The sequence below is a fragment of the Enoplosus armatus genome, chromosome 21 (genome assembly GCF_043641665.1).
Source record: "Enoplosus armatus isolate fEnoArm2 chromosome 21, fEnoArm2.hap1, whole genome shotgun sequence".
Taxonomy (NCBI): Eukaryota; Metazoa; Chordata; class Actinopteri; order Centrarchiformes; family Enoplosidae; genus Enoplosus; species Enoplosus armatus.
In genome coordinates, this window is record NC_092200.1 from 19182491 (window position 1) to 19206448 (window position 23958).

A 23958-nucleotide genomic window follows, 5' to 3' on the forward strand; every position below is an offset into this window, starting at 1 on the left:
TATATCATCATTGCACTGTCTAACACTTTACAGGGGTGTCTATTTCATGTGTTGTTCCAATCATCGTCTATTTTACTTCAGACATGGACATGGAAGCACGGGCTGCACGGGTGGTGGTGACTCTCCAGGGGAGTCCTGGTGGGCCGGTCTAAGTCAAAAGTCCTGAACCGATTTTTTTTTTTTATTCCCAGTCCGCCCTGTGTGTAGTCAAGTAAAACATGCAAGTACTCAGTCAAAGGCAGCCGGACTTCACATTTTATTCTTAAGGAATAAGACCATAAAGATTATGGTTTGTTACAACTTGGGTATTATTTTCTCCCTGACGACTGGACAAACGCCATCAGCTCACGAAGGCCGCAAAATGTGGCTGAAAGCCCCAAGAAAAATCCAGTTAGTGGCTCTCATCTTCAGACAGCCCAGTTACTCTTGCGATGAGATTCACTAGAGCTGCTATTTCCACGGGCCAAGAACGAGCGTCGAGATTGGATTTGCCACTTTCTATCTTCATGTCTGAACAACATATCCACACAATGGCAGCGGAGTAACAAAAGTGACCTTTTTTTTTTATTGAGATTCATAAACAGTTGTATTGTGTGGTGGGGCGACAGCACAGCCTGAGTATTTAGCAACCCGTTCTCACGACACACCAGAACTGAACCCTTTCAACATCATTTACATATGGGTATGTGTACGCACACACGAAACCAGAAACAAAACAAACAAAAAAAAAAGAAAGATGCGTGCTTCAGTGTCACCTCCCAAGCAGAGCTGCCACCATCCATCCAGTCATTCACATATTCCCTTTGTTCAAATGAAAATAAATAAAGCATAAATAGCTTGAAAAGACACAAATACCAAACAGCTGCTACAGTTTGTCACCACCTAACCTTTCTGTAGACATCCCACGATTCTTTATTTCTCCAAAAGCTTTTTTAAATATGTAATAATAATAATAATAATAGCTGTGATCAATACCTGGTTTGTGGAGTGTTCTTAACCATTCTTTTCCCAGAATAAATATCAGTGTTCAAGATCTACAATGTATGTATTCAACATATCAACCCAATAAAAGCAAGATTTCCCTACACGGTCTTTACACGTTCAACAAATGACACAAAAAAATCTCTTTAATTTTTATGCCTGCCATTTGTTGTCATGAACTGTCCCAAAGCACGGGTTACTTGCTGGATAAACGCGGCTCTGAAATGTACGACATAGTGAGACATGTGTGACACGGAAGAAAGTCCTGTGAAACGCTGACAGAACCTCAGTAGTGAAAGTGGGCGAACAGAAAAACAGACCAAAAAAAAAAAGAAAAAAAAGAAATAGTGTGAGCTGAACGGAAACAGAAACAGAACCACAGTGGCACACTTCCCGCCCTGCGCAGACGGATGGCCAGCTAGCTTAATAGAAAATAGAAAAGACACACATATCAAAAACGCAAAGGCTTCAAAAGTGAAGGCAAACTCTTCGACTGATGCTTCTTATCACAACATCACGAAACTGCAAACTAACAAAACATTCAAGGAAAGCTCCAGGGCCTCCCTTTACTTAGAAATACAATACAGTATAAATAACAGTACAAAAAGATTGTAGAAAAGAAAAGACGGGACGATGCAACATAATCGCAGCCTTTGTCCTCTCGCTTGTAGAGATGAGTGGATAAGGCCTCGCCACTGCCAAGAAGGAGTGCAGCACTAATGATCTGACTGCCGGTACAGTGAGTTTACCGGGAGAGAGTAAGACGGTTATCCGATCCTAATCCAGTTCATCCTTCAATTTACTTTGGCTGGCTCGCAAATAAAGCACCATTTTAGGTGATATCGCGCATCATTTATCTCAGCAGTCTTTCATGTTCTGAGCCTGCGTATTCAACCGTTGTTCTGCAAAATAGCAAAAATAGATCGGGTCATGAAATCCGACAGGCTGCTGATGGTTAATGACGGTCAAAAGTTCAGCTGTGGCCAAATTCTGTCAGTTGACGAAACCCTTCAAAGGTTGCGTATATCTGTTCCTGACACCCACCTTAGGCTGTATAGATTGTAATAAATCGATTTGACAGTTTTTTTGTGGGTAATTTAGGCCCCATTTACACTCCTATCATATCTTAAACCCATTGCCAGACAAGAGTGTCGATACTTGATGATTCTGTGAATCCCCGCGTAACGTTCAACGACAATCGGGTTTTTACATCCAACGCCAACAATTAAAAACAAATCTGTCTGCTTTGTACAGTATCTGCACATTTGAACTACGCTATGGTTAAGGTTAGGGAAAGATTGTCATCGTGGCAAATAAGGGGTTGAGGGGGGGTTAGGGCGAGGCAAAAAAGGTGATCCTTAGGGATGCAAAGTCGGGTCTCCTGCATGAAAGTTTGACACACTAAGCATCCAAGACCACGCTACTTCCTGCTCTGGCACTAAACATTGGCACTGGACGTAAATTGTGAGGGACTGAATCATCAAATATGGACATGGGTCCTGGGGACACTGGGCCACATATCTGGATAAACTGCAGATGTGATTTATTACATTTCTATTTATACTTAGCCTCACGCAGTATATGCAACCATCCTGCTTTTCTTGCGATTGATGCACGTGTGGGTACTAGGTCCCATTCTGTTCCAGAAGGTGGTGGGGACCCACCTGAAGCTGTTTTTGTGACAGTCAAAAAAACACCAGGAGAGGAATCCATTTAGCTAAAAACTAAGTTTAGCCAGCTAGCTAACGACTCTCCAGCTAACGCAAACACATGGATGACTCACATGAGTGGACTACAAATGAGAAAAAACTTTTTGCTAGCCATCACGCACGGACCCTGCTCTCTTCAAAGAGCACTGATTTAGCATACCGCTCCTATAGCATTGTCGGACCCATGACGTACAGATTTTAAAAAAAAACGCAGCAGAACGAGAGATATCGTCTTTTTTTATTCCACGCATTCCTCCTCCTTCTGACGCCTACGTTAACCCACGACGCAACTCGACGGCCGACAGTTCAGTCAGGGATTCGGGCGTGTTATGCTAGCAGCCTGTGAGCCTCTAGCCTCAAGCAGAGATGAGGAGCGGGCTACAGGGGTTCAAGGTTTCAAACTTGCAGTCTTCGGACCCAACTGACGCTGGCATTCATCAGACCATCACACAGCTCCCTCTCTGCGGCAGTGCTCCCCAACACCTGTAAACGGCCTTTGATGAGTAAAATTAGCGGAGATCCCCTTTAACCATACGGATGACCGACCGCGTAGTTACACTTGGTAGAAGTAAAGACAACGTATGCGACTTTGAGAGGTGAAAGCTTTTTTTATCCCTTTTCAACATCTGGCTAAAAATGTGCCAGATTCTATTCCAGCTTTAATGCTCCTTGGTTGCATTTATACTTGGCTGTATCAACGTCAGATAGCTATCTGCCCAAGATGCATGAGGTGGCTAAGTGTAAATGGGGTATCAGAGTCTCCATCAACCTGACTTGTGTTTGGGGGGGGAGGGGGGCTTGTGTTGGAAAACCCACGCGAACACTTGGAGAACATGCAAACGGTTTTCAAAAAAGAACCAAGGCAAATATCTGAACTCTCCTTATGACAGGCTCAAGTACCAACCACTAAGCGCCACAACCCCACAGGCCACATATGAGGCAGTAAGTAACTGAGGCACAGTTTCATTACTGGACTAGTGATGTAGACACGGGGCTGGTAATGCTGAGGGTACACTGTAGTCGGTTGTTGTCTGAAAGAACATGGTGGACTGTGGAATAGATTGGAGTAAAGGTCTTAACTATTGCATATATTACACTGGTTTGTCCAAGGGCCCCAGTACACAAGTTTATACCAGAAGGGCCGGATGGGTTCAGGGAGCCAATCCAGTGATCCCAGGCCCTCGGAAACCTACATGCTGCTTTGCACCAGTCACATTATTTGAGACAGTCAAGGTTCAGATATTGGAGTACCCGCTCCGTGCAAAGAGCAACACCATGGTAATGGTACACAGAGAGAAGTTCATCAATGGAGGGCTTGAATAAGAGTACAAAGCAGCTCCCATCCAGACAGCGGGGCCAGAGATGCCGAAAGGGGAAGCACCACTCTTGGCCAAAAGCATTCATAGAAAGTCCCCTTTAGCCCGCTGGAGACACAACGTCCACATGCGCCTTCTTTGTCGTCAAGGAATCGTGAACTACCTGTTCTCTTGGTCCACGTGATCACTTTCAGTCTTCCACGGGAGGAATCACAGAAGCCCTTGTGTTGGAATTGATGGCTACTTTGATAGGGGAGACGTGACATCATCTCTGCTTTTGAAAGCACTGCAGAGCAAGAAAGTCTGGAGAGACCATTGGGAGTTGCTTGTCAGTGACATTACTGTCCATTCAGAGGAGGACACGAAAGGCCTGTGCCCAGTTGCTGTCCTCACTTTGGACTGAACCGTATGGAGACAGGGACGATACCAATACTACAGTTTCAGTGTGACGGATCAATTCCTGAAAGACTTTTAGCACGTCTTTCGTGTCTCTTCTGATTACTGAGGAGCTTGTTGAATATTTTAACAGCATTATTGACATTGCCGTATCACTTCAGTGGTCCAGCTCCTACTTTCCCAGCAGGTCATTGTAGTCGCCTTGTCGGAATCCTCACCAGTTCCTCAGGGATCCGATTTGGGCCCTATTTTCTCATCAATTTACCAGCTTCTTCCTGGACTCGTTTTATTATCTACAAACATATGTTTCACCTTCACATTCTGTAAATAAAACATCGTGATCCTGATGGCCTGGCCTCGTCTTCTTAATCACCTTGCAAAGTGCAGGATTCCTTAATTGCCACCATTTGCTATGATTTCTTCAACTTAAAACGCTTAAATGCTAAATGGTGGAGAGAAAGTAACCCATTCCTCTATCTCCTGTTGCTTATACTGCAGCTCTGCATATTTATGTCTAGTGGCAAAAACGTCCACTGCCATCGCCAATGTGCGGTGGCCACAGCTCTGACTGGAGCAAACAGACGAGATCTATATGATTTAAGCATCTTTACATTGGTTACGGTTTTAGATTTGATTGTAAGGTTACACTGATCACCCCTAAGGCCTTGGAATTGCTGGTGTCTGGCACCAAGCTACGTCGCATTTATTCAATTCCTAATGTCCCGGATCCTCAGGCAGGTTCCCACTGGCCCGCCGCGGTCCAGACGAAGTACATAATGGTCCTTGTAGGCTCTCCAGATCTGAAAACTAGACATTATTGTTCCTTTGGCATCAGGCCTACCAGACTTTACATCCATCTGATGAGCTCTTTTTTTTTATTTTTTTTTTTAAATCTGCATTACACTTTGAATCACGTCTTTAAAGCCACATTTATAGATTTATCTGAACGTATAAGAGCAGCAAAACCACCTGAGAATTTGTGTGCATTCAAGTTTGAACTCACGGAAAAGATTGTCAGGTGTTGTCAGCGGCAAATCCGTAGCATGTGTCTTCAAATATTTTTTTCTTACGTAGCCAACATTTGTCAAGTTTGACTATAATTCTAACTGTTCCGATTCTCATTTGGTGCGAGACAAATGGCAAACCCGAAGCTTTGCTACGTGTTTATGTGCACTGTTTTGTGTTCTTTCTATTAAATCTCTCTGTCTCTGTCTATATTTCTTGTCTGATTCTATTCTCTTTGTTTTCGCAGTATATGAGCATTCTGTAGGTTATCATTTATTACTTTATCACGTTTAAATCTTTTCTGTGAATTCAAATTTTCAACCCAGGCGTGAGGATAAATTCAAAGATAAATTCCAACAAGTTCTCAAGTATTTAGCTTTCATAATGATGTCTTGGATTTGATGTAAAGTTCTCGTTTTCAGTGCTGTGGTGTGGCTATAATTTTACTTGTTGCTGTTAGTTTTTGTTAGCATATTTCATTAGTTGTTTTTTTTAACCATTGACTGGATGATGCATTTTGCTACATGCAACTTTAAATGATCTTGATTTCATTCTATATACCCTTTCTTTGGGTATGCATATATATATATATACCATATATATACCATATATATATATACCATATATATATATAAATATTTTTTAAAAAACGCTGTTGTAGTGTTTCATACTCTTCAGTCTTAGTGATTAATATAAAAATAACCGTAGTCCTGCTGTGGTGCTGTCATAAAGATCCTCATAGCGAGAGACTCGTAACAGTAACGGTGATGTACATGAATCCACAGGACCGAAAGCTTTGTCGAGTAACAATCCAGGTATCTTCACGGCGCGCGAAGCAGACGAGAGCTGCTTTTCTTTCCTCGCATTTTAGGCCCGGTGTCGCACACAGAGAGAGGGATGCCGAGTGTTGTGATCGGTCCGTCTCACTCCAGGCCAAACGTGCTGGTCTCCTCCACCGCGATCAGCAGCTTCTCGTACAGCATGGTGTAGGAAGGGTATGGCGGCAGGTCCAGGCGGTTAAAACAGGTGTGAGCCCTGAGAGAGAGAGAGAGAGAGAGAGAGAGAGAGAGAGAGAGACTGTTAGAGAGTATGGAGAGTCAGGGCTAGAAGGGATGGTTCACATCACATGTTTTAGTTTTTCATCAAGGACGCCAGCACAAAGACGCATCTGTCTTGGGGGGACCTGATCGGGCGGCTGATGGCATCTGTAAATGTTTCCTTTTTGGGTTTTTTGGGGCAAAGGAATAACTTTCGCAGCCTTCCAGGCTTTGGGACACAGATTACAAAACATGAAAAACAGGCAATGAAATACAACCAGAGCTTTCCCGTCCAGGTTACCTCGTCTTTCTGCAATCTAAAACAATGTTTCATGAATTGTTCTGTCATTTTGTCACGCGACACTGTCATTCAGTAGTTTTTTTTCTACCTTCTCCGGAAAATATTGATTCAAATAATTAGGTTTTGAAACAAGAGTACCATCTAGCTCAATAAAAGAGGATGGGTTGTGCCTAGATCTACCTAGAATATCCATTTTAGAGCTTAAAGTTTGTTACTGTCATACATATTTCATTTGTCCTATTTTGACAATACCTTGTTTTATCTTTCCTATTTATTAATTTGGACTTCAGACCACTCTCTATGTGGACCCCCTAAACATTTTTGAATGCATACTTGACCTGCCTAATATCCTGCCGTGTAAGGCTCACTAACTGACCTGGGATACCTTATCTCATTCCCTCAAAAAGGTTCTGCTGTGGAGTTTCTGACCTCTAGCAGCACTATGGAGCACTTTTGCCTGGAGTGGATCCCTGTTATTCCACTGATCTACAGGTTGGCAGTATGCAAAAAGGCAGTGAAGAAGGAGACTGCCGGCAATCTAATATTGATTTAAAGAAGGCAGGATTTATAATACTTAAAAAATGAAACAATATTTAATAATAAATATAATATATATAAATAAATCAGCTTTGTATTGCAACACATTTGTTAGATCTAAATGGTGAAAACAATGGGTTTTGGTGAGTAACACAAAATGTAATGTCTTGCTGAACAGCGCCCCCTGTAGCCCCAAGTGACAACTACAGGGTAATGCTAAAACATAGTGTCAATATCTACCTTAAGCTTATTATTTCTTCTTTCAGATGTCACGTAGTTTCACTTTACACCACCTCAACTGCATCAAGACACACACACACACACACACACACACACACACACACACACACACACATCCCAAGTATCTCCAAACCTCCTATTATTAGTAGACCTCCGGTCAAAGTCAAACTCTGGCCCTTTTCCCGGTCCCTCTGCAGTGAAACATGAGCCCCTTGCTCTTGGTTTTCTGCTGAGCGCGCTCGCTTTTTATCCGCTGTTTGCCGGACGAACGCTGCCGCCATAAGGTCAGAGCAGCACACCTTTGCACAATGTCAGGTCCGACCTGCACTACAGAGGAGGGAGAATCTTCCACTGAGCTGCTGACATCGTGATGTGGGCAGAGCATTTACCCTGTAAATGTGCAGCTTCAGGTGATGAAATCCTGTATTCTAAATGTAAATGCAGGTACATTTCGGAGGCCGAAAGGGAGCTTTAATTACCACCTCCCACTTTTGAGGCAAAGGAACGACCTTAACCTCCTAGAGGTGGAGGAATAAAAAAATAAAAAAATGCAGTCAAGGATTTGAACATAAGGCTGCTGTTTTGTTTGATCCAAACATTTCATTTAACATGATGAAAAGGGGTTTGTATGAAAGCTGCTGAATTAAGCTGTAGAGACGTTTTTAAATTGCTGCTAGCGAGCCTGATTAGCATTAATTCAGGTCATACAAATCCTGTCCTACTAAATTAGTCAAGTCAATTTTATTTATATGGCCCAATATCGCACAGTTTTAACATATAATATTTAAATGTGCTGCTTTTTTTGGTCCTACGTCAGAGTAAATGGTATAATTTTGGTGCTCTAGTGAGTATTTGGGGCAGCAGGACGGTGCACGTGGGACCTAGCCAAAATAAACTACAGTGTGTGTGTGTGTGTGTTCATGGCGATGAGGGAGCATCCTAAGCGCCGCTTGTTTCGTGCATACACACAAAACCGGTGTGTGACTTCTCGGGTTGGGGGGGCAGCAGCCTTTGGACACGGCAGGCAGCAGCGGCTTCACGGGAAACTTAGCTCCGATACCTGGGCAGCGACGTGACTTTGCCCCACTTCTCGATGCAGAAGCGCCGGAGGCCGTTGGAGCCCCGCAGCGCGGCGAAGCCTTCGTAGGGCACGCTGGACGTCCCCGTGACGAACTGCAGCAGGCGGAGGCGCTGCTCGTTGTTGAACCGCTCCACGGCGGCCCAGAACCACCGCATCACGATGTGCCCGTCGTGGTAACCTAGTGATGGGGAGATCACATGTGATGTCAGAATGAGCTGGATGAACTAAAAGGTCATAATATAAAATAATAACACCCTGAAAAACAGCGGCTTATATCCCTCTAGTCCCTATAACTCTGATAGGCTCCCCTCACTACAGAAACAACCAATCAGAAAGGAATATGGGTTGGGGTTGACAGACTCTTTTCTTTAAAGAGTAGTTTAATTTGCTACATAACCTGCCGTAAAAACCACAACTTGCTTTTTACGCGGTTTGTATTTGACGTCTTTATGCTAAGCTAAGCTTCTCATCTCACTCTGGGTGGTGGGGTGGGGGGGTTCTATCTATATTTATATAGTATCTATATAAATATCCAGGTGATGTCCACATACAGATGAGGATTTTAGGTACTTGTTTTATACACACACACACACCTCCTCTGTACTCGGTGTTGCTCCTCCAGTCACCGAGGTCGATCTCTACTGTACCGGCGATGACCAGCTCCAGCTCCCGCGCATCGAACACAGACACCAGCCTGGAGTCGACCACCTGGGTTGGAGAGAAAACAAGCGCGGACCTATGGAACGTACTGGTGCATTTATAAATGAGGGGGGAAAAAAACCAACAAAAACTCGTCTTCACGGGTCATCCGAGAAGCGGAACCGTATCGTTTTTTTACCTCGTAGAAGCCTCGGACCAGCGCCTCTGTCTGCTGCACCACCCCTCTCTCCACCCTCCACTTGGCCATGCGCTCGATATAGTCCTTCTTGTTCTTCTCGGTCACCTGGAGGTTGGAGCCGCCCGACTTCAGCTCCCGCTCCGTCACCTGGCGACACAGGAAGTGCTGGGACTAGTTAACGGCAGTGTACTGAAAGCCCGTCATCTATTCTATTCTAGATCGTACGCATGTGGTTGAGACGGTGAAGATCGAGCTGACCTGGCCAAAGACCTCCTCGTTGACGGTGAAGGTGAGGTCCAGGATGTCCGTGATGTCGTTGTCTTTCATCCACTGCAGAGACTGGTGGAACTCCTCGTCCAGGTACTCCAGATCGGACAGGTCCGTCGGCCTGAGGGACGCACGGGGCTCACGTTCAAACCCACACAGGTGCCGGCCCGCTTAACAGCTAGCTAGCTCAAACTTGAAACTGGGGGCTCATAGCTGATGAATTCATCCTAATTTTAACATCTAACATCGTCTATGTTGAAAGGAAACTTTCGGAAACCGGAGAAATAACTCCTCCCGCCTCACAGAACTACAGCAGGATGAGTTCTCACGCACAGGCTGACTGGGTACGTGTCTATAGAAAACCCTCACACGATTAGATTTACACACAGACGTTTCGAAAACACCGCAGGCACAGCAGGTGTTAATGTTAATGTGTGTGTGTGCACTGACTGTCTGAGCAGGGCCTTGTAGAAGGGTCTGGTGAAGAAAGCGTCCAGCAGGTACTGGTGGATCAGAGCCAGGCCCAGGATGCGACCGCTGAAACGGAACCTGGACTCACACACACACACACACACACACACACACACACACAGGAGGAACATTACAAATCAACAGTGGAATCAGTTAAGACAAAAGACGTTAGTGAAACTCTTACGCTGCCTCACGTTTCACACAGCTTACCATTCCAGATGGTTCTCAACAAATGCTGACATGGGGCTGATTTGAACGGTGTACGTGTCGTTGGCCGAGTACTCAAACAGGCCGTAGTACGGATTGAACAGCTCCTGGGACAAGAGGAAGAAGAACTCTCTGGACGGGCCGCTGTAGTCCAATCTGAGGAGACAGAGAAGACAGAGACACTTAAACTGATGATATGGCCTTATCATTGAAATAAATACTCAAATAATAGATCCGGTCCATTTCTCCACCTCCAACAAAAAGGGAAAATGTCATCTGTTTTGGCCACTTGGGGGCAGCAGACAAGCTGTGAGCACAACACTATCATATTACCTTACACACAGAGCAACGTCATCGTTCATTTGGAGTATGCTCTCTCTCCTTTTAGCTCTGTTGTGGATCTTCACCAACTCCTAAGAGAAGCTCTTTAGCTGCTTCACTGTGTTCGCCAGCCAGTCTCTAAACTGTGTCGGTCTGCTGTTTGGTGCTGTGGAGGCGGTGCACAGCGGCTTTATTGGGGCCGTCTCACTGAAAACAGCTGCCTGCTGTTGCTGGACAGCAGGTTCGTGGCAGTGAAGTTGTGGGCCAGAAAACCAACTCAATGAGCTTAACGGTCCCATATTGTAGACAGTGAGATCTCCGTGTCTTGTTTGGTTATAAAGCAGGTCTGGGTGCTGTATAAATACTGGGAAAGTATCAAAACGCTCAGTCCACGGAGAAATGAAACACAGCCCGTATTCAGACACTGCGCCTTTAAACGACCCGTCGGGACTTCCGTAAGGTTGTGATGTGACAACTATACAGTCACCGCCCTCAGCCACGCCCCCTAGCAGGTCATCTAATCCAATCACAGCACCACCCACCAAGTGCAGGGACGCTCATCCACCCGCTCAGTCTGTCTGAGTTATTGGAGCGCTCTGCTCAGGAACTACTCTTCAAGTGTTTGGAGATGGAGTTTGTCTAAAACGGCTTGTTTCAGACAGAGGGGGGGGGGGGGGGGGGACTGAGGGTCTGCAGAAAGGGCCAGGAGGAGATACATAAGGGCTTTTTTTCAACTGTGAATCATGCAAAGCTGCTCTGGTGGAGTCCCAGAATAAAAATACAGAGCTGAAATGAGCAGAACATGGGGCCTTTAAAGAGGCTTAACCGCTCTGCAGAGCCGAGAGGAACTACAGAATCATCGTAACGACTCTTTAACATTTTGCTTCCATTTGATCCCTCGTTTATATAAAAACATCGATTAGTGCAGCTTTAAAGATGCAGGCATATTGGCAATTTCAATCACAAAGTTTTGGGCTTCATCGCTGGTCTCATAGTGTGTGTGTGTGTGTGTGTGTGTGTGTGTCTTACCCCTCCTCTCCCAGGAAAGTGACGTAGAGTTTGTTCCTCTGCAGTTCTTTGCGGGAGTACGCCATCACCTGGTTAAACGTTCCCTCCAGCAGGTGTTCTCTCCTGATCAGCAACCTGCGACAACCAGCGACAGCTGAAAACACACCATGCCGGGACTATCCCCCATGCAGGGCCGTAGCCAGGACTTACCCCCGCCCCCCACCTAACATTTTGACCAGACACCGACAATTAACTCCTAAAAGTATGTCAATTTAAATGGAACTTTTCTGGAACCCAAATTCCCAAAACTTTCAGAGGACATTAGCTCACCGTCCTCTCTGTGGACAAAGCACAGTGAACATATACTAAAATATTACTACACTATTACTCGTTGATCAGACTATAAAACATGTTATTACACAAAATATCAAACAACATAAATGTTCATTGATCATGTTCAGGATCATTAAACATATATTCGGTCTTACTTGATCTTGCCCGGCCCCTGGCCGTAGCCCTTGGCTTCTAATTTCCTGTAGAAGTTTCTTAGTTTGGCTTCAAAGTCCCTGCGGTAAGGAGCCGGAGCCCTGGCCCTCTGCAGGCCTGCGCGCGCACACACACACACACACACACAGTCAGAACCTTTAGTTAAGCACTGATACTATATGTCAAAATACTCCATTAGAAACAGATTCCTTGCATTCAAAATGTCGCCTTAATAAAAGTACTGAGGTATTTTCAACAAAACATGTAAAAGTGCTCATTATGTGGAACAGCCATGTTGAAATGTCGCGTCGCGTTGCGGCGACAGCTTTGTTTTTTTACTTTCGCTTTTCTTTATTGAACATTAGACACATATAAAAAAAAAAACAGCTTGGTGAACATTCATGAACAGATAATGCCAGGGGATCAGAAACAGAAATGAATCATGAATCATCACACACAGAAATGTTATACAGGGCACACAGATTTAAGGTTTTAATAGCGGCGCCTTCGGCATGGCGCGATGACGCACCGAGAGACACTACGGCGACCATCGATCCAGCTTAACTGCTTGATATACTGCTGGGTAGTTCAAAAGACAACAACGCATTATGTTTTATATACGCTGGGTGTGTTCAAGCTATTATATTTACAGTATTACAATATTTCAACATATTACATTCAAATGTAGTATAAGTATCAGCTGTAGGCAGGAAATGGGTTTCTGAATTCAGATGTTACAGCTGTTTAGTTGGGATGAAATGAAGTGTGAGTCACCTGACTTAATGACATTTTGACATGTCACAGCGGGAAAAGCACAGGTGTAACCAAACGTTAATAATGACCGCATTCCATTTAGGTTCACCAGTTCCAGGGACCTGGTGTAGTTTACACGGGCACACTGACATGGTTAACTGGGCCACTAAGATGGAATGCAGCCCTCAAATGAATTAAATGAATGCTACCTGGACCCAGTGATTCGAGTGGGGGGGGGGGGGAGACGATTCAATGGTAAGTACAATAAGTTCTGCCTTCATCTACAATCCGCTGAGAATTAGACAAGAGGCAGCAACAACACGGCTGAGACAAACGAGGAAAACACTGCAGGCGGCGCGCTGACATTTAGAGGGAGGTTAGCTAGCGTGACATTATCAAGCGCTGTGGACGGAATGTGTGTTCTATCAGAAGGGGATGAGTAAAACCCCAGGATTAATGTCGACCGTCAACCATCAAAATATCACGATGCCATCTAACGTTGAAGCTAAACCCAGACAGTGAACGGTATGCTAGGTAATGCTAGGTGAGCAGGAAACGCCAGAGAGTGTATATAGAGATTGTAGTTAGGGCTGCAACTGCAACGATTATTTTCATTATCGATTAATCGTTTAGGCTGTCAAATGTGGAGGAATTGTGAAAAATGCTCATTCCCAATTTCCCAGAGCACCCAAAGCGACGCCTTCGAATCGCTTCTTTTTGTCCGACCGGCAGTCCAAAAACCCCAAAGACTCCTCATTTACTGTCATAAAGGACAAAGAAATCCTGACATTAAAGACGTTTTACATTTTGACTGAAATGAAGCTGTAAAAAAAAGAAAGAAAAAAAAGAGACAGTTCCCTGTGGTGAGGTATGTTTTCATTAATTGTCTGTAGGAAGGATATTTCAAGAAAAATAGTTTGCTGTGACTGGCAGGCTGGTAGGACCTACCGGGAGAGTTCTGCGGCGAAGAGGTGGGGGAACAGCGGGGAGAGAAGCTGAAGCCGGGGTGGATGGGGTGAGGCGGGACGTAAGACATGATCTCCTCTTCGTATAAGCTACAAGAAGAGGACACGGAAAAGTGCAGAGGACGTTATCTCTCCGAGCATTCGTTGTGAATTCAGTCATTCGAGAGGCACATTACTGGAAAAGAAAATGAGATGTTCTTACCTTAACAGGATGACGAGGTCAGCATCACATGACAGCTTCTCCACCCCTTGAGTACCTTCTGTCCGAATGTAGTGGATTTTCTCCCTGAACGGTCAACAAGACAAAGTCCTCGTCAGTTGTCCCTTTTCTATACCAACATCTATTCAAAAACAGACATCTGGAGCTCTGTTATCAAGGAAGATGCGTCTGTACTCATGGAATTACATTCAAAGCCATTTTGTAACTTGACATTAGAATCTTTACATATCACACATGATGTGTCGACTGACCCCGGACCGGAATAGACCCGGTCCCGGGTCAACGACTGTATATAAAGATGGCCGACGCATCTCCACTTCCTCCCGCTGCACAAATATCCAAAATATCCCGGACACGGCCGCCGCCATCTTACGCTGGTGACGCCGTTTGGAGCCGAGGTCCCGCCCGTAAGAACTTATCAATGACAACAACTACCTAAAATGATAGAAACCATCTTTGGGAGAAATGTATCTGACGTGTACTTTGATTCTTTTTAGTTTGGCCCATGTCCCATCTGCTAACTTGGAGGGGGCGGGGCTTATGACCTATACTGCAGGCAGCCACTAGGAGGCGATCTAGAGACGTTTTGGCCTCACTTTTGGGGAGTCTATGTTCCCAGTGCTCCCATGTGTTTATTTACACAGGTGGCTCATGAAGAAATCACTGGTTTTGAACATTAATAAGTCAAGGCTGCAACAAGGACGTGGTCTTGGTGCAGTCACAAATGAAATCTGGTGCAGCTCATTTGTGTGTGTTCCGACCCCCGACCTGAACTACGATGTGTACTCTCCAAGTCTGAGCTACAGTTAGACAGGCGCACCTTCCGCACAGTCGGAGGAGCGAAACCAACAGTTCCGAACAGCTGGCCGGAGAATGAATCAAAGTCTGACCTGGAACAAGCAACAAAGTATGCTGGGCAGATAGGACCTTCTTCCTGCGTCTTACTTTCCCATTTCTGACAGATGAGGAGAGCAAACATGTGGCTTCAGTGATGGAAACCAAACCAAGGGGAAACGCAACGGGTTTACCCACTAATCCACCGATTCAGACCGGAGCAAAATGAACTGGTTTTCAAACGCCCCAAAAGGCACCCGAAAGGGCACAGCCAGACCCTGAGACTATCTTAAAAGGCGGGTCTTGATCTGCTTGCAATCAGACCCTGATGCAGACCCTTTTTGTGTGGAAAAAGTGTGAAAAAGAAGTAATCAAAATATCATCTCCCCTTGATCCGGGTCTAATGAACCAAACTATGGTTCAAAAAAGAAACTGTTCAAGCATCACACACGCTTTGGATGAATGTGTTTTCTGCACGGAACAAGCACTGTGGACCAGGAACCCTCACCACACACATACGACACGATATCAAAAAAAAGAAGACGCATACCTCAGTGCGTGGTTCCGGCTGAGGCTGGGCTGGCGCTCCTGCAGCATGTCGAATATGTTCGGCTGTCGAAGGAACGCCACGATCTTGTCATTGTAAGCTAGTGAGAGACAAACAAAGAGAGCAGACATGAAGTCTTAAGAGGAAGGAGGAAGGAGTTGGTAAGAGTGAGACGTTATGACAGTGCCTACACGGAGCAGTCAGGTGCGAGTCGGCGTGATGCTGGCTTCGTATGGCGGCGACCAGGCTGTTTCCGGGCCTGGCCATCAGAGAGGCCCCGCGACTCCTGGACACATCCGAGGCCTGGGAACACAAACACACCTTTTCACCAAGAGGCACTCACAGTCTGACACCCGTCCTCTCTCCCCAAGAGCTTTGGGGAATGTAAACAGGAAGTATAATGTAGCCACGGACGCAGTGAGTTACACCGTGAGCGACAGTGGGAGCCGGATTGAGTTTGTTTACATTTTGGCAAACTGGCACCATAAAAAGTGTGCTGAATTAGCCGTTGGCAGCTCCCATTAGCAGTGCAACCGTGGGTGCACATACAACTATCACTGGATCACTTTGATACTGGAGAAAACTTAAAAACATGATGATTCTCGGGCAAGTTCTGAAGCATCTTTGTTCCAAGCCAGATTCACAGGCGTTTATTCGCAATCAGAGTTAACGACAAGTGTCTCACTGACCCTGAAGATGTGCGTATCGTGCATGGTCAGATTTGACAGAATGTGAGCGTGATTTCAGGTGATTCTATAGCTTTATGGAGCGTCTTTTTCTTTGTTTTTTTTTCTTGATCAGTGAGCCGCACTGTTGCACTGGCTGACATGTTCCTTCATCACCACGAATACACACACACTGCAGTTTAGTTTGATTCAATCCCACTCACACTCACTAGAGAACCACATGTGGATTCATCCACCGCTGAAAATAGACCCCCACCCAACAAATGCACTGTTTCCACCTGTTTTTTTTTTCTCAATACGTTGATACTCCTATCTATGGATTCAAATGTAGCTAGTGTAGCTAACTCTGAAGCGATGGTACAGGTGGGTGTGTGTGTGTAGTGTGTGTGTGTGTGAGTACCTCCCCGGCGCTGTAGCTGCGTAGTCTCTGCAGATGTTGCCTGTGGGCGAGGTGGCCCGGCAGCCGGCCGTTCTGCAGGGGGATGCGAGGGTCGATGAAGGTCGTGGCTCGACTGTTGTGGTCCACGAAGAAAGACTGGGGGGCGGAAAAGGAAGGGACTGAAACTGCACAGAATGCATTTCACATAATGGCTCTTTTTTTAATGTTGTCATTTCTGATGTTTTCTTTTTCTCTTTTCCCTCCGCTTTTCTTTGTATTGTGATGTATAGTGATAGTGGGACAAAAGAACCTTCAATATCACAGACCATCTAATTACGTACATTTGAGAGAGTGTGTGTGTGCATTTGCTGACCGTAAGGTATCAGCGTTCATCCCCTCATCATTCAAATCCTTACTGCACATATTCTGATATTCTTTATACTGTGAACATTTGTGCAGCTGTACATTTTACATAAATACATATTTTACATATCCTTTATTGTCATTTTTTGTTTGCATTTTACTTTATTTACTTTGTTTATTGTGACTGTTGTGCACCAAGGCCAATGTGAAAACCCACTTTTTGACGACAAACCTGCATGTAAGCTACCTTGCCCTGGGGGTCGGTCTTGATCTCCCAGCCTCTCGGCAGCTCTAGCTGGGTGTCCGCGAACTTGTTGAGGAACACCACCAGGTCCCGGTTGTGCTGGTAGCGCTCGAAGTTCCTGGCGTCGCGGCGCACCTTCAGGATCATGTGCTTCACGCAGCTGCTGCTGGTGAACATCCGGTAGGCCGCCTGGAAGGGAGAGCGCCCGCTCAGAAAGTTTCGCTTTGACATTTGCAACGGTTAATAAAGCGCAGTGTCACTGGCAGTGTGTGTTTGCTGCTTCCCGCAATGTTGCATTGAATATGTGATCTGCTGTTTTGTCGGTTTTAGCCTTTGTGCAGGACAAATGGATGTATTTGTAGTCGTACATGTTACACACTGGTTTTGGAACAATATTAACTAACAGAAACAGCCCCCATTGTCCCTTATGTTACATAATTTTATCAGGAGACTTTTCAGTGTTGTCTTGTATACATCTAGGTTGAATTTACTTGAAGCCGGCCGTCAACATTTTACATTATCATCGCATGGTATTGTAGCTGCATGATTTTTCAAACTCTTCCACTTGGATTCATTTCTGACATTTCTTTCAATTCAAGAAATTACTGAATTCATGTTAAAGGTCCCATATAGTAGAAAGTGAGATGTCCAGGTCTTGTTTGGTTATAAAGCAGCTCTAGGTGCTGTATAAATACTGTGAAAGTACCAAAACGCTCAGTCCACGGAGAAAATGAAACACAGCCCCGTATTCAGACACTGCGCCTTTAAAACGAGCCGTCAGGACATCCGTAAGGTTGTGATGTCATTTCTACTGAAGACGTTCAACAGAAATCGCTTCAGCGCTTGAGACTGAGACATCCGATTGGCACTAGACACCTGCTCTGTTATTATCGACCTCCGGCATGACGATGGTGGTCCTGCTGTCTATACTAAGAACTGATCAGTGTTCGCTTTCACTGGCTCTTTACTGGAAGCCGTAAACCGTTAATGTCAAGCGATTCCAAATACAGTTGCTGTGTCTGACCAGCAGCAAAAACTACAAAGTTCTAATTCAGCACAATATACGGTGCATATAGGCAATGTTCTGTGTGTGTGTGTGTGTCGTACTCACATAATTACTGTGCAACACAGTGAAGAATTCTGGGTGCGTGATGAACTTGACGGCAGGTGATTGGAGGAGGTGGCTGATCTTCTGGTGACTGACAGGGGAGGCGGGGCCTGCAGGCAGACAACAGGTGGATTACCTTCTCTGTATTTTCGAGCATTTTACTGAGGTGAGTTCAGACATGTGCCGACAATAAATACAATATTGAATGTCTTACATGAGCTACAATATGAATTATAGCGAGACTAAGGCCTGATTGGGGGGTTTACATAGGGTTGAATGCCTTGTATTGCCAAAACCAGATGTGTGTTTTATTTTTGTATTCTGAACTTGGCTGTTACCTAATTAATCTTCTTCGGGGGGGCTCTGATGATGACGATGACGTACCTGTCGGAGGGGAATCCGAATCGGTCTCCGTACTGCCACTCCGCTCCAACCTCTGACTCCCACCATCCTCCTCCGTGGCCATGGTCCTCTGGATGTTCTGGTACCTGCAGGGGGGGGGTCAACAAGTCATCCCCTTACAGCATGAAGGCGGCCTGCGCTGAATTTCTTTGCACAGAATGTGGAGGCTGGACGGGTTTGAGTTCCCTTTCCCAGTCACCAGGTGTCAGCCTAACTCCACTACCAGGACCTGAACGCGGCTCAGAGTGCTGTGCTGACTGAGGCCGCTTCCTCCTCCCTCGCTGGCTCGTTCCAAGCACTTTTCAGTTCAAAATGATTGCTTGCTGCTTGACAAAAGCATTCCGATGTGCATTGACTGATACAGTCAAGGCATTTTGGTATTCAGGTGTATTTTCTAGTAGGTAGCATATAGTATTGGACAGTTAAACAAGTCACGTCATGTCAGAAACAATCACTGTGCAACAACCTGTAACTACAAATTATGAATTCTTCATTATACATCTATATATATATATATATATATTATTACAGTTTAAATTAGTCATGTAGATATGATCCAGCCTGTATATACTCTAAATAGACGTGTATCCCGACATGTACTGTACATAAACCACCTACCGTATGTACATGAAGTAACATCCAATATTGATTCCTGCACTCTTTTTGCACACACCCCTGCACTACATATCCCTGTTTACACTTTGACCTGCATGTTGTATGTTGTTGTCTGTTGTTGTTGTTATGTGTCTATTTTTTCAATGACTTGTATGTACATAAATATAATTAGCTTAGAAATCTATACTAAGGCACTTGATCTTGAATTTTTTGCGGTTCTGGATTCCCAGTCTGACCTCCTGTTGAGTTGCTCCATCTGCTGGGTGGACCCTGAGCGGGGGATGCCGTGGTTGCACTTGCTGCCGTGGCTCGGCCTCTGCCAGGTTGTGGTCCGGTTGACGTGGTCCACGTAGAAAACTCTGCCGTGGCTGTCGATACGAGCTTCCCAGTCTGTGGCAACAGAGGGGTGGGGGGGGGGGGGGGGGGCATTTTACCTTCAATGGATAGTGACAGACGAGAGAGACACAAAAGGTGGCGGGGGGGGGGGGGGGCAAAGGGCCCGGCTGACATGTCGACATGTTTCTATTAAGACGCAGAATAAAGTGAAGGTGGGAGGTGCTATAGGATAGTGACTCTACAGTCCCCCCCACCCCTACCGTTTCTGACCCCCCCCCCCCCCCCCCCCCCCCCAATAACTTTCATACATTCCCTGAAAACAAACCAACTTCAGTTACAGACAGAGCTGACTTGAGAAGAAAGAGACATTTTCAATGTAACACTTAGTAATACTAATACTAATAGTACTACTACTAATATCAATTACTTAGTGGTGCCTAGTGCTGATACTGCTACAACTAATAGCAACAGTACAAGGACAAATACTAATAGTGTTTCCATCTTTTTATTAAGGTAATAGCAAGTCTTGTTTGCAGATTGTAGCTTATGAATGCTTAATGAAAGATCCTATAGGTTTTGTTAAATGAGTGGTTTGGGGAGATTTGAATTCTTCTATCTGCAGAAAGTCAGAGACAGAAGCAGGTTAGAACTGGACTGTTGTTGGTGTTGTTGTTGTTGTTGTTGTTGCTGCTATCTGATATGCAACAATTAGGATTTCATTTGGCTCACAAATGGCCACTGTGGTGTGAAGGTGTGAAGGTGTGAGACGAGGACAGTGGCAGCAGAGGAGGAGGAAGAGGAGGAGGAGGAGGAGGAGGAAGACGAAGACTGCAAGACTGCCTGCTCAGGACAGAAAAACCCTCTGTTGGTTGTCACGACTCCTCTGCCCACACACACACACACACACACACACACACACACACACACACAGAACAGCCTCTTATTGCCAGGCCTGGCCATATTTAGAGTGTTAGTGTTCCTAATTTGGCTCTGTAGTAGCTCCATTTCTTCACGCCGATGGTGGTTTGGGTCGGGTTTCAGGTGAACTCCGGTCTCCTGCAGCTCACTAGATGTGTAGCCCTGCGCCTGTTTGTGTAATGTAACTGCAGGTCTATTCCACATCATTTTACCTTAGGATTTTTTATCCAAAATTATTCTTTTTATTATTTTGAATTCATCACTTTGGGCTCTGACAACTTCTATATCTATATATACCATCATGAGTGTTGCCATAGATAGATAGATAGATAGATAGATAGACACAGACAGACAGACAGGTAGACAGATAGATATAGACAGACAGATAGGTAGACAGATAGATATAGACAGACAGACAGATATAGATATATAGACAGACAGATAGACAGATATATATAGACAGATAGATATAGATAGATATAGACACACAGACAGGTAGATAGATATAAATAGATAGATAGATAGATAGACAGATACAGATATATAGACAGATAGATAGACAGATATAGATATATAGATAGATAGACAGATATAGATATATAGATAGACAGACAGACAGACAGACAAACAGACAGGTAGATAGATAGATAAACAGATAGACAGATAGATAGATAGATAGATCGATAGATCGATAGATAGATAGATAGATTGATAGATTGATAGATAGATAGATAGATCTACAGAACAAATATTAAAACACAAGAACCAAACATGAGGGTTAAAAGTATAAAAGTACGCCCTTTAAACATGTGCATGCATACAGGGTGCACATTGCTGTAAAGTGTGCAAAATATTTGTAATTGTGAGTTAAGAAGATGTATTATCACTCTTTTATCACTCTATTATTATTATTCTTTGTCTAACTTTTATTTGGGGATATCCATGCTTGGATTGGAGTTCCATTTACAGTTCCCATAATACTATAATACTATGGGGGGGGGGGTACACTGGTTGAGTGAGTTATGGCACGCATTTTGGCCAGCTGGCACCATTAAAAGTATGCTGAATTAGCTGTTGGCAGCTCCTGTTGGCAGTGTGCCAATGGATGTAGAGACAGCTATCACTGGATTACTTAGATACTGGAGAAAACTTAAAAACATGATGATTCTCAGGCAAGTTCTTCAAGCATCTTTTTTTCTGATTATTTCTAACCGGATTTATGGAGGTTTATTCGCAATCAGAAATAATTATATCCTTGGAAAATGTAAGCCTCGCTGATTCTTAAGATGTGTGTGTTATGTGTTCAGATTTGACTGAGTCATGACTCGCAGACAGAGTGTGGTTTCAGATGCAAATTGTGGCAACGCGGCGCTGAGGATTTAAGTACCTTAATTGCCCCCATGAGCTGCGTGTCACAGGCCCTGTGTTGGTCCCCCCCAACACCCCTCCTGGCAACTCTCTGGATCTATCTTCCTTGACGACTTGTGATTCCGACATTCAAGGATGTTAGCACAGTTATTCACGCTGAGATCGTAGCAGCAACACGTGCCGTGGTTTGCTTACCTTACTTCACACCCCTGATATAACTGTTGTGATATCACTTTCTGAGGATGCACGCGAGCGTTGCTGCTAAAGAACGCGGGATGCGGGGATGATGTGCGCACAACCCAACATTTCGGGCTTAGCATGAACCCTGGAAGCACTGGGGACACAGCAAGGCTCTGTCTGATTCAAAGAGCCACCAATCAACATCCCTAAAGCTCATGAATGAACCCTTTGCATCTCGTTTGTTTAATCTGCACACAAACCGAAATGTAAAACATCCCCTTAAAGACCACATTTCCTATTTGTGCATGGATCAAACAAACAGAGAGGCGTTGATAGGCAGATTTTCTGCTACGTCTAAGGACTCTCTCGTCATTGGACGATGATGTAACAGCTAAGTGGAGTTTGGGCCTTCCGGCAGCTGGCCTTCCTGCTCTAAATCAGCGAAGACCAGCGAGCCGCCCCACCATCCAATACCATGTGCGGATCCAACCATGAACCAAGCAGCGCAGGGCACCACAAAGCCGCGGATCTGTGCAGGGAGGGAGGGAGGATGAGATGGTGACGGCCAAACACAGAGGAGATATGTTTGGACAGCATGCACGTGATTGAGACACAAACACACACACACAAGCAGGCCACACTCACAGCAAACCAAGGTGTAGGAATGTGACTCCAGAGTAAGACTGGGAGGTTGTTGGTTCTTACTTGGAGGTAAGGCTTGGTCAGTGGCAGCAGGAAAATGGTTTAGGTCATGGCTGGGTCGCAGGACTGGAAGATGGCCAACAGGAGGGGAGAAGCCTGAGCCTACGGGACATTAGAGAGACAGTATGGGATACGTTACCATAAGGCTAGGGAAAGGACCGAACATCGCACACTCGGGTTGCAGAGACTCCATATGTTGTCGCACTTAACCGTACAAATCCAGCTTCGGATCCCTGGGAAGTGGTGTTCATATTTTTGCGGCGTGTGATTCTCGCCCAGTGCCAATGCAGGAAGTGGTGTGTGCCCTTTATGTAGCCGAGGTGAAAAGACAGGGTGTGGGGGTCGGGGGCGGTGGGTGGGCGCGTGAGAATTCATAGAGTTTGTGTCACAGCTAATGTCTGCATTTTTTAAACAGTAACCACTACCTTTCCCTAAGATGTTATAGTTGCCTAATCTTAGCCGTGGTTTATGTTGCATAACCACAACACTCACCTAACCTTAAAGCAGCACAAATATATATACATATATATACATATTTTCGTACAGTGGGAGGAAGTGGAGACGCGTTGGCCATCTTTACATATACGGTCTATGATTTCAATCTGCTATCAAAATGCTAATTGAGACTGTGTATGCGATCTGGGTGAGGGAAAAATGCACGTTAATGCAAAGCGGAAATACACACAACATGCTTTGAGATGGGACTGTGGGAGGATCAGCTGGAGTCCGCCTGGTGGAATCCCTATAACGTTAATGAGGACACACTGTCACTCCAAGCCATCAGGGATAACCTCGTGGACAATCACAGATTTTCATGATTTAAACCAAAAAGCTACAAATATTCATTCCAAAGAGTAGTCGAAGAAAAAGAACTGCAGGCTCTGCAGTAACATCACCAGCGTCTTCCACACCAAGCCGAGTTACTTGCCAAAAATGAGAACTGATCACTATGTGGACACTAGAATGCCCGCCGACCATTTTTGAGTGTCCCTCGGCTGTCACTTGGGGAGTTCCATATTAGCCTGTCAGCAATCTGTGAGGTGCGCAGAAGCGAGGACGCTTGGGTTTCAAAAAGTTCATGGGCCACCTGACCTGCTCGGGGCAAGTGGGAGAAGTTTGCCTTCAAGGCTTTCTGCC

General features: G+C 45.1%; 1 protein-coding gene across 1 annotated transcript in view; it reads right to left on the reverse strand.

Moving 5' to 3' along the window:
• Nucleotides 1–6330: 6330 nt before the first annotated feature.
• LOC139303955 (E3 ubiquitin-protein ligase HECW1) overlaps nucleotides 6331–23958 on the reverse strand; it is a 57256-nt gene continuing 39628 nt past the window's right edge. Inside the window, exons 11-29 of the mRNA XM_070927770.1 lie at nucleotides 22825–22923; nucleotides 19554–19707; nucleotides 18685–18788; nucleotides 18304–18410; nucleotides 17196–17381; nucleotides 16607–16741; nucleotides 15712–15823; nucleotides 15524–15620; nucleotides 14122–14205; nucleotides 13903–14009; nucleotides 12204–12318; nucleotides 11737–11850; nucleotides 10390–10542; nucleotides 10159–10257; nucleotides 9700–9829; nucleotides 9442–9588; nucleotides 9197–9311; nucleotides 8583–8781; nucleotides 6331–6442 (exon numbers count right to left, since the gene is read on the reverse strand). Coding sequence (XP_070783871.1) covers nucleotides 6331–6442; nucleotides 8583–8781; nucleotides 9197–9311; nucleotides 9442–9588; nucleotides 9700–9829; nucleotides 10159–10257; nucleotides 10390–10542; nucleotides 11737–11850; nucleotides 12204–12318; nucleotides 13903–14009; nucleotides 14122–14205; nucleotides 15524–15620; nucleotides 15712–15823; nucleotides 16607–16741; nucleotides 17196–17381; nucleotides 18304–18410; nucleotides 18685–18788; nucleotides 19554–19707; nucleotides 22825–22923 — 2369 coding nt within the window. The remainder of the gene's footprint in view (nucleotides 6443–8582; nucleotides 8782–9196; nucleotides 9312–9441; nucleotides 9589–9699; nucleotides 9830–10158; nucleotides 10258–10389; nucleotides 10543–11736; nucleotides 11851–12203; nucleotides 12319–13902; nucleotides 14010–14121; nucleotides 14206–15523; nucleotides 15621–15711; nucleotides 15824–16606; nucleotides 16742–17195; nucleotides 17382–18303; nucleotides 18411–18684; nucleotides 18789–19553; nucleotides 19708–22824; nucleotides 22924–23958) is intronic.